The sequence below is a fragment of the Anastrepha obliqua genome, chromosome 5 (assembly GCF_027943255.1).
Source record: "Anastrepha obliqua isolate idAnaObli1 chromosome 5, idAnaObli1_1.0, whole genome shotgun sequence".
Classification (NCBI taxonomy): Eukaryota; Metazoa; Arthropoda; class Insecta; order Diptera; family Tephritidae; genus Anastrepha; species Anastrepha obliqua.
The window spans coordinates 61198510-61209655 of record NC_072896.1 but is presented as its reverse complement, the minus strand read 5'-3'; the positions used below and the strand labels follow the sequence as shown (position 1 = coordinate 61209655).

At 37.6% G+C, this 11146-nt stretch overlaps 1 protein-coding gene across 1 annotated transcript; it reads left to right on the top strand.

Moving 5' to 3' along the window:
* The first annotated feature begins 400 nt into the window (after positions 1–400).
* Positions 401–7969, top strand: LOC129249278 (gustatory and pheromone receptor 33a). Its single transcript, XM_054888989.1, has 4 exons — positions 401–430; positions 6319–6749; positions 6819–7211; positions 7321–7969. Exons 1-4 carry the CDS (start codon positions 401–403, stop codon positions 7967–7969), a joined length of 1503 nt encoding a protein of 500 aa, XP_054744964.1.
* The last annotated feature ends 3177 nt before the right edge of the window (positions 7970–11146 follow it).

Below are 11146 nucleotides of genomic sequence, written 5' to 3'. Positions count from 1 at the left end.
CCGCACATGCATATATGTATGTACTTGTAAATATAATATTATATAAGACATGTGTAAATAGACCAAACATTCAATTTATTTAGTATCACACTCATTTTACCCAATTTCTTGCTGTGTATATTCTTATTAAACTAATTGAGGTCCTGTTGACCAACAGTTTAAATGAAAGATATTATCGTATATTTTTTAAGTCTGATAGACACATTGTTCGGTAAGTGTATTAATATTTTGTGCTACTACACGTACGGCACAACTGTTGGTAGATTTATCAAGCATATTTCGAAGGGTTAAATTGTCGTAACCGGGGCAATACTTGTGCATTAGAAAAGAAGGGAGTTGGATCACCAGTGTATTACTGAATGTATAATTGAGTGGTCACAAGGCGCAAAAACAAACCAGAATGAATTTATTGCTGCAAACATTTTCATTGGTAAATTAAAAATATTCAAGTAATTATTGCAAATTATATGTTAAGCCTTTATTTGTTATTGTTATGTTGTGATATTTTGTGACTTTTTTGTCCAAACAAGTTTGATGGTCTTAAAAGTGTGGTAATAAATTGCCAAAAGATTATTCCCTGTTCGAATATCCTATGCAATTCATGTTATTTATAAATTCGGAACCAGAATATATCGAGACATTGCTAAGTCGAATGATTTTTGTTGATGTATTAAAATACGAAAGAGTCCGGGAAACGAATGATTCTGATTGCTCCCGTAAACCATTACTGAAATTGAAAGGTAGCGAATATGCCAAAGAGAAATGTTATCGGTTCGGTTATTAAAACTGCAAATCACATTTGTGTCGGCCGTTATTTAAAAGTTTTAAAACTTAAAATGTTAATACGAAACAGAAATATTATTGGAATGATTTTTTTTACTATCGTCTGGTAGATAACTTCATGGCATTTATTTTTTAGAATATGATATCTGGCATATATCCACCGCGGCTACGACTTATGCTATTACTTTTTCCAATAAATCTAGACGCATGGTGTTAATGTGGCTTGAATATTGCAATAATTCGAATGTCGAACGCACAGTATAGCAAGTTGCGCCATCTTGTTGGATCCGAATATCGTCGATATTTAGCCGATTATTCATTTTATGGGAACAAAAATTCAGCCAGCATTGGCCTTTTTGTTTTTTTTTTTCAAAGTAAATTTCCACAATATGGAAACGTTGTTCTGGCGTTAACTGTTTCATAACGACTTTTCAAACCTTACTGAACGGAAATGCCAGCACAGTTTTGCATGCGCAGCTGTTAAACCATAGTTATGGATATTGACAGTTTTCATGCAGTTAAAAAAACACTCTACACATGCATATTGGAACTGATACGGCTTTGCTGGAAGCATTCAATCCAACCTCACAGCGCATAATATCGTTTGTTCCGGTCTCTGTCCTCTTTTCTGTCTCAAGAAGTCTATCTTTGCTCTGATCAAATAATAATTCTATCTGAAATATTAACATCGATCCCAATGAGACATATTGGTTTATTAAAGTCCATTCAAAAAATAGAATTGCGTTAATCCTATTTTTCCGAAAACTTTTAAGACAACCCAATATCTTATATGAAAATATCTGTGCATTATTTTTTTACGGTATACTTTTACGGCGGCCGCCGTAGCCGAATGGGTTGGTGCGTGATTACCATTCGGAATTCACCGAGAGAACGTAGGTTTGAATCTCGGTGAAACACCAAAATTAAGAAAAACATTTTTCTAACAGCGGTCGCTCCTCGGCAGGCAATAGCAAACCTCCGAGTGTATTTCTGCCATGAAAAAACTCCTCATAAAAATATTTGCCGTTCGGAGTCGGCCTGAAACTGTAGGTCCCTCCATTTGTGGAACAACATCAAGACGCACACCACAAATAAGAGGAGGAGCTCGACCAAACACCCAAAAAGGGTGTACGCGCCTATTTTATATTATATATACTTTTAAAGTACTAAATCAACACCAAGTTTCATAACACTTATAGAAAGAAGAGCTTATTAATTTAGATATATAGAATTTTGCTCGACATTTCTACAAAAATTTAAAAGCGATTTTGTTCATTATTAGTGTGCAACAAGAAATATTTTTGCAGGAAGTGGATCCGAATAGTGGCGTTGAGGTCGATATACTTAACAATCTTGACTTTCTTTGAGAATATTTATATTGGTTAGATCCTTTGGGCATTTTCGTAATGATATACTCGCATACACTACGAGTGAATATATATGTGCATACTATACCATATATATATAATTGACGCTTACATCCTTTGTTAGTTATTTTAGCTGAGCTCCTCCTCCAGTTCGTGGTGCTTCTTGATGGAAATAGAAGGACATACAGTTTTACTCCGCCTACGAAAAACAGATGGTTTTTTATGAGAAACTTTTTCATGAGCGACTACTATTAGAAAAAACATCATTTTGGTGTTTCGTGCCCACAGTGAGTTTCGAGCCCGGGCTAAATTTCGATCCGTGATCGAATATTAGTCACGTATCAACTACGAGAGCCACAAAGCGGTATACCCAGCTCTCTGCTTTATTATGAATACTACTTTCTAACCTTTTGTTATTCACTCGAATGATGTATGACATGCTTGACTTTTCTAGTAAAATCAAAGGATCAGATTATTTGTTAACGGTGTTATGATACGAACGTTGGAAGACAGTTCAATAATTCGTAACATAACCTCTCAACGAGAAACAACATTCACAATAGAAAAATAAAATTAAGAATCAAAAGCAATTTAGCAGCCTGGAAATATGCAGCGAACGCCACCACTAAATTCGAATAGCAAAGATGTCACCCGGCGCTCCAAAAGAATGCTGGTAGAAATCTCACCGAATGCAGAAAAGAGGTCGGTTGGAAATTTGGAAGTAGCGGAGTTAATGCGATTTATAAAAGATTTGCTAGAAGAAAATTTAAAATATTTAGCCACGAAAAACGATCTATTAATAGTATCGGCAAATGTTGATGTCCTAATGAAGAAAACAAAGCGTTGGCTTCTGAAGTTGAAAAGCGATAACGTCTGGCGCAGCTCAGGGATCTATTCTCGGAGCCGATCTCTGGAATTTGAGCTACGATGATATATTGGGCATAGAAATACAAGGAGATACATATTTAGTGGATACACGGACGATATAGTGGCGGTCATACCAGCTCCGGATACTGAGGACGCTAGAAGGAAGCTGAACCAAGTCATGATAAGGACGCAAATATTGCTAGAGGACCACGGGCTGGAACTCGCCAAACATAAAACCGAAGTCATCCTTATGACACGAGGCCACATGCCACTCGAGTGACCCAAAAAGTACTGAAATACTTAGGTATTCAACTTGCAGGCTTACTTTCTGGCCCAGATACGGTATGCGGCTACCAATGCAACAAAGGTCACGGGTATGCTAAGTAGATTAATGGCAAACATCGATGGGGGAACACAGAGCAATAGAAATCTAATTATGGTGGCCACAAGCTCAATTCCTCTGTACGGCACGAAGTATGGGGAATTGCGCTAAACTGCAAAGCGAAGCGCAAAGCACTAGAGGCTGTGCAACGAACAGCTGCGCTTAGAGTTGCCTCAGCCTACCGCACTGTCTCAGGCGCAGCAATTTTCGTGATCAGCGGGCAGATACCCGTCGACCTCATTGCCCGGGAACGAATGGATACGTGGCACTCCAAGAAGTAAAACGTCATCACTAGATTCTCAGAACGGAGATGCTAAACTATGCTGCGGTGGCAAAGCCGATGGGACACTGAACCGAGTGGCAGATGGACGCCGAAACTTATTACATGAATTGACAAATGGGTCCAAAGGAACTTCGGGGAAGTGAACTACTTCTTAGTTCAGTTCCTCTCGGGCCACTTATACTTCCGGAGATACCTATACCGCATGGGCAAGGTAACCGATTCCAAGTGCATACGAGGGGTGCCTTTTATATTTCGGGATTAGAGAACAAAAACAAATTTTAATCATCGAAAATCACTTTATTGTTTTTCAAAATATTCTCCATGAAGATCTATACACTTTTGCATGCGTTTGAACCAATTGTCGAAGCACTTTTGCGACTCTGAATGAGGTACCTCCAAAACATGCATTCTGAATGCCGCAACCGCTTCTTCAGGTGTCGAAAAACGTTGACCTCTCAGTTTGTTTTTTACGTACGGGAATAAAAAGAAGTCATTCGGTGCCAAGTCAGGACTATACGGCGGATGACCCATTAATTCGATGTTTTGGGTGCTCAAAAATGCGGTTGTTTGAGCCGATGTGTGAGAGCTCGCATTGTCCTGGTGAAGAGTGATCCGTCTTTGGCGATTGGTTTTCCTAATTTCTTGGAAGACAACTGGCAAACAAATGGTTGTGTACTCGTACCACTCAGAATTTACTGTTCTGCGTTGTTCTAGTGGTACGGTTGCGATATGTCCAGTTTTTCCATTTGCTTGGAAGTGCTTCGTGCGCGAACAACTATTGTTGGATTTGGGTCATCTTGAAACACCTATTCAGTCGACTGCTGTTTACTTTCGCGCTCATACGCGTAAATCCATGATTCATCACCTGTCACGATGTCATAGACGTGTTTCGAAGCCCCGCGATCGTGTTTTTTGAGCATTTCCTTCGACCAATCGACACGAGCCTTTTTTTGAGCGATTGACAAATTGTGTGGGATCCAACGTGAACAAATTTTTTTGATAGCAAATGTTTATGCAATATTGAATGTATGCTGATCCCACTAATGCCTAAGATTGTCTCAATCTCACGATAGGTCACATGACGATCTTGTAATATCAGTTCACGCACAGCATCAATGGATTTCGGAACAACAACTGATTTTGGACGACCTTCACGAAATTCGTCTTGGAGTGAACTACGACCACGATTGAATTCACCATACCATCGATAAACACTGGTGGATGGAGCTTCATCGCCAAAAAATGAATTAAGTTCATCCATGCAATGTTGCTGAGTTAATCCACGTCGAAAGTTGTAAAAAATAATCGCACGAAAATGTTCACGATTTAATTTTACTTTTGGACCGAGATGAATCTTTTAAGTTACTGTAAACAACACAAATAGCGCTGGTATTTCAAAACGTTCTGAGTACTTAAAAGCCAAAAAATGTCAAACTTTGCGATACAGCTGTCAGTTGCCAGATTGCAACACCAGGATTGCCAAATCCCGACATATAAAAGGCACCCCTCGTACTTTCAACCCATTCTGTAATAAACGTGTACGTTTGTTATCAAGCAACAATAAATAGTTCGAAAATTGACTTTTTTCCTAATTTCAATTTGAATTTGTATATGTTTTGTATTTACTTATGGATTGAATTTTTACTGTACACTAATTTAAATTTTTTTTTGTAATAAAAAGGAATTGTTTTTGTTTTATAAATACTTATGTAATACGGATTTTATTGTTGCTTCTTTTGCGCGATTTTCGGGAAAAAATTTAAAGTTTCATCTTTTTAAAGTTGTGGAACTTATCTCGCAAGTATTTTTTTAAACAATTTGTTTTTACGCTTTTCTAAGGAAGGTATCCACCGTGTAAAAAATGGTGATTTGATATACAGTTACCTCACTGAGTTGTTACACACGCGTTAGCCATCATAAAGCGATCGTAAGAGTGACTTGTTGATTAAAAGCTGTTATCTTTCGCTATAACGTACCAAGCTCAGCCAAAAAGCGATGGGAGGCAACCATTAAAAGCACAGACATGATGTGGAGATGTATATCGAGCAAGGGAATGGATGGATGCACGACAATGCCTGAATATGCTGTAATGCCATGGGTATATTAAAAAAAAGTGTGCAAAAAACACTCAAAAGGTCAAGCAGAGCTCAAAAACATTATTTTCGAGGAATGCCACAAAATACTCCTGGACTATGATGTTCAAAAATTGATTCATGTTACGAGAAGTAGACTACAAGATGTTATAGATGATATAGGTAGTCATATTAAAGCTATTAACTGCAAATGTAAAAATACTTTCATGACAGCTGTGTATGAAGTGTATATTGCTTTTGATTTTTATTTTTGTGTTATTTTTCAACGGAATAACTTTATTTTCTACTATTGGCTTATAAATTATTTATGTATATCAGCCAAATAAAACCACAGATTCAAAGAAAACTATGCAGAAATACAAATTGTCCTAAGTATTGTATTATGTCTGAATTAGATAAATAGATATCAAAACACTTTCTTGACAATCTGTATTACTTACTTGGGTAATGCTCAATCATCATTAGTCAAATTAAACTCGAAAACATAAAAGCCTCCTATGCTTACGCTTACTTATATTTCCTTCTTACTCCTTTCTGTGATAGATATTCGGATTGGTGCCCTTCAACAGCAATGAACTCGATTCAAATGTCGTGGTGGACTATAGCCTCGTAATCATTATGCCACTATTATATATTTTTTGCTATTACTACGTAAACTTTCGAGGTATCAACGCCTACCAATTGAAGGATTGTAACAGTATCTGCCATCTTAGCAGCATACTTTTCATGCATGTCGGATGCTTCCTTTACTTAACCATTTATTTGCTAACGCTACTGCGTCGAAAAGCGTTCTATGTCGAATTTGGAAAAAGGCTACAAGAAATTGATGAGCTAAAAGTGGCTTGTATCAAGGTGGCTGATACTAGCAACAAGTTGATTGTACCTCAAAAGAAACGCTTATTCTATATAATATGGATCTTCGTTTTGACAGCATTTGGATTCGCAATATTTTACGATGTAAACAAGGTTTTCAAGTAGGAAATCCAATAAATATTGTTATAGAAGTATCTGTAGTATCTTCAAAATATATCTTCCAATTTAAGGTACTACGGTCCATACTGTTTAATATTAAATATGGTCATAACATTTCCATATGTTGCTGCGAGTACAGTGCAGGGTATTTTCATATCATATGTTTCTGTAATTTCGGAACGTTTTCGTATACTAAATATTCTATTCAATAAAATCAATCAGGAAAGTGATAAAAAGAATTCACCTTTATCAGTTCTGGATATTGAAAATGAGTATCGAAAATATAACCACAGAGGGCCTGCGGTTATAAGTAATCTGGCAAAAAGCAAAACTAAGAAGGAAATACAGATGGGCGAAAAATCAGCCAATTCAAGCAACAATTATGGCAGCAATTCTGCCGAAGAAGACTCTGGCGATGATATGTATAGTTCTGGCGCATACGACGAGCCACGGTTAAATGATGGGTAAGCATATATGTATAAGTACATACGAGTATGGAGGTGTGTTTATATCAATTTTCTTTCTTGTTGTATTAAATAAACTTGCTAATGTTTCGATTTCTTTAAACCACAGAAAAACATCAGAAACTAATTTGCCTCGCCTTTTTAAATTACATGATAAGATTCTTTCACTAAGTGTTTTAGTGAACTCCGAATTCGGGCCGCAATGCGTACCATACATGGCCGCTTGTTTTGTTATTACCATATTTGGGATCTTCTTAGAAACTAAAGTCATGTTTATTGTGGGTGGAAAAAACGAACTCATGGATTACGTTATTTATCTTTATGTGATATGGAGTTTCACCACTATGATGGTGGGCTATTTGGTGCTACGTTTATGCTGCCAAACATATGCTCACTCAAAGCAATCGGCAATGATTGTACACGAGATTATGCAGAAGAAGCCAACGTTCATGCTGGGAAATGATATTTATTATAACAAAATGAAGGCATTTACGTTACAGTTTTTGCACTGGGAAGGCTACTTTCAGTTCAACGGCATAGGTCTCTTCGTATTGGATTATACGTTCATTTTTTCCGTGAGCAACTCCTTGAAAATTAAAAAGCCTATTATGCGAGTATTGGTGAATGTAATGGAAAAAATATTTCAGACGGTGAGCGCTGCTACCTCTTACTTGATTGTGTTGCTGCAGTTTGACATGACTGCGATTTTGAAAAGCGAGGGTCTTACGCCAAAGGCATTGGGATCAGGAGCAATATAAATCACTGAGCCTATAAATCTCTATAATATGGTAGGTATTAATAACTTGTCATTAAGACACTGATTTTACGTTTTTGATAAAGCTGAGCACATTTTACTTTGTCAATGTTTATCTTTTCACGGGAAAATACAGACTGGGCTCAATCCTTAAAATAATTATGTTTTAATGTATCCTTCACAACATTTGATGGCGTCATTGAAGATGAAACATTTCTCAGTTGAAGAACCTGCAAACAATACACATTTTAAAGAGAACAATATATCAACTGAAAAGCGGCGTAATGTAGTTTTTTTAGAACTAATGAATTCAAATTTTAAAATGTTAAAATTTTCTGCAAAAAACTGCATTCAACATAAAGTACATCACTGAAATCAAAGAATTTTCAATTTACTTCATATTATTTTATTTTTATGTATGCATTTCCTTGTCAGGGGCACCAATTACGAAAGGCTGTGCTGCCGAACTTATTACTAAAAAGAAAGCAAACAGAGCGGATTATAATTGAACCAGATCTCAATCAGGATCACATCGTTATTATTGCATTTGCGTGCAAAAATTTTATTCGATTCATTGACTATTGGAATACGACTAATGGGAGTGGAAAAAGCTGATTTATTTAAATACGTTAGTTATAGCCTGTGTCAGAAGAAAAGAACCGGTTTTTTTCTTGTAACTTCAAGATATACTTCGTTCTGCTTTTTGCTGCATAATAGTCCCACTCAAGGGCTATGAAGCCAGTGCTAACTCAGGTTACTGGCGGTCGAGACTTTCCCGTAAACGCAACCAAACAAAACTGAGTGAGAAGTAAGAAGCGTCTCGAGGCGCTATTTTTATACACGCTTTTGAAAGGGCCGAAATTATCTTATGCTGCGGCTGCAAAAGTAATTAAAAAATTAAAAAAGTTTGTTGTGATGTCGAATCAGCAGTATAAAGTGCACAACATTTTTGATAACTTTTCCGAGCGCGGCTTGAAGCGAGTGACGCCAAAAAAGGAGGATAAAGTGATCGTCCAACTTTTTAAGCGGGACCCTTCTTTGCGACTACGCCAAACACGCACAATTTTTCCTACAAAGGGAATAGATTTAAGTATCAACACTATCGAACGACTACTGAAGGAGGCGAACAAATCCTACTGTTCCATATAATCAAAACCACTGCTCTCAGAAAAACACATTGAGGAACAATAAAACTAGAAAATGGCGTCCTAGTAATGGACTGGCCCTTCCAGTTCACAGACGCCAACCCCATTGAAAATGTGTGGAAAACGCATCTTGCCGGAAGGTTAGTCTATGATTTAAAGCAACTCGTGTGTCGAATTCGCAAAATTTGGCGCTCTTTGTCGATGAGCCACGCAAAAGCTGGTTCAAAGCATGCCGAGAAGATGCCAGGCTATACTCGACAACGATGGAGACTACACAGCTCATTAAGTAATTGCGACTCGTAGTTTGTACATACTTTGATGTAAAAAATTTGTAAATATATATACTTCATGAATAATCGCGGTTCCTTTTTTCTGACACAGACTGTATGACAGAACTACCAGGAAGAGTGCATGCAATGCAAAGTCGTGAAAACGAGAGCTGGGCGGATTCTTGCGAAGAAATATGAAAACATATTATGGGCCTTCTATTCGCCATGGGTTACCGAGTGGCGGATAGAAGAAGCAACTGGCATAAATGAAAGTATGCTGGTAGCACTAGGAAACAGCTGCCAAAATTATATTTGTTTGGATGCAGATGATGTTGGGGCAGACAACATTGATCCACAAATCGCTTCTGTATTTTATTTACTTGTGCGGCACACACTTGTCAGGTAGAAGCATAATACTAAAAATAATAACACCCTATATTGGGTGTTTGGTCGAGTTTGTGGTGTGTGTCTTAATTTTTTTCCACAAATGGATGGGCCTACGGTTTTATTCTCCCTCTTAATGGCGGATTGTGCTTTATGAGGAGTGTTTTCATGACAGGTGTACATTCGGAGGTTTTCCATTGCCTGCTGAGAGGTCACAGCTATTAGAAACAACTTTTCATATCATCTGGTGTTTAATGCCTGGGATCTTGAGCCCATGGTAGTCAGGTACCATTCAGCTACAGCCGCTGCTTAAGCCAGCTATTAGCAAGCAGCGTGTGATTTGATAGAATAGACGAAGAAGATTTGGAATAGTGCAGGTCGATTGTAAACAAAAATTTAGAACCTTGAAAAGATTTATGATACATAGACAACAGAACTAGGTACTAGGAACCTTAAAACTTCAAAACGAGCAATATACTGTGTTATAGGAGGTTTCTCCAGGGATTGACTTAATTGCGAATCAGAGTTTGCGGCGTTGATCGTGGACAGCATTTATACAGATGCCCTCTTCAAAAAGAAAAAAACATCAGTTTAGAATATAAGGCTTTCGTCGCTGCCTCCTTATTTCGATCCAAGGTCTACTTTCGACAAACTTGACGACGAAAAGAAAGAAGTTACCAGAAAATACAAGTTGCCTGGTATAGAAATTACGATAGTCGTTAAGCACATGCATACAAGGGATCCAGTGTTAAGTCGAACATGTGAACATAGAAAGTGGTATGAAGTTATTTAATATTGAAATTGAATAAAGCAATCAAGTGGTATTGCCATTAGTGTTGGGGTTTTATTTAACAATTCAGTGATCGAACAGAGAGGAACTATACAAATGGCAAAGTTGAGTAGCAAATGTCACAATTGTCAGTGGAATTGTGGTCGTGCCAGTGGTTCTAAAGTAAAAGCTACATCCTTCGATGGCACTGTACCATTCCAAATTTTTAAGAACCAGTTTGAAACAACCTCAACAACAAATTACTGGGCCTCTGCAGATAAACTTGCTGCATTGCCTGCTTCACTTAAGGGCTCCGCCGCAGGCAGTTCCAGAAGTCGACCAGGTTGGTTATAACACGCTATAGGCAGCAAGAGAGGCGTTACGAGAGTAACCGGAGTCAAAAAATATTTCAGATAGAACTGACGAAACGCTGCCAGTTTCAATTATTTTATAGTTAAGTCTTTCTACATAGGAGTTGCCTGTGGGGCTAATTGGCTTTGAAAGGCGAATATTTATACCTTCTTTCCCATACAATTTTTTAGACAGAATTGATTGCTTATTGTGGTTGTTAGAGAACCAGGTCCCGTCTAAAACGACAATTCTCAAAACAGTCG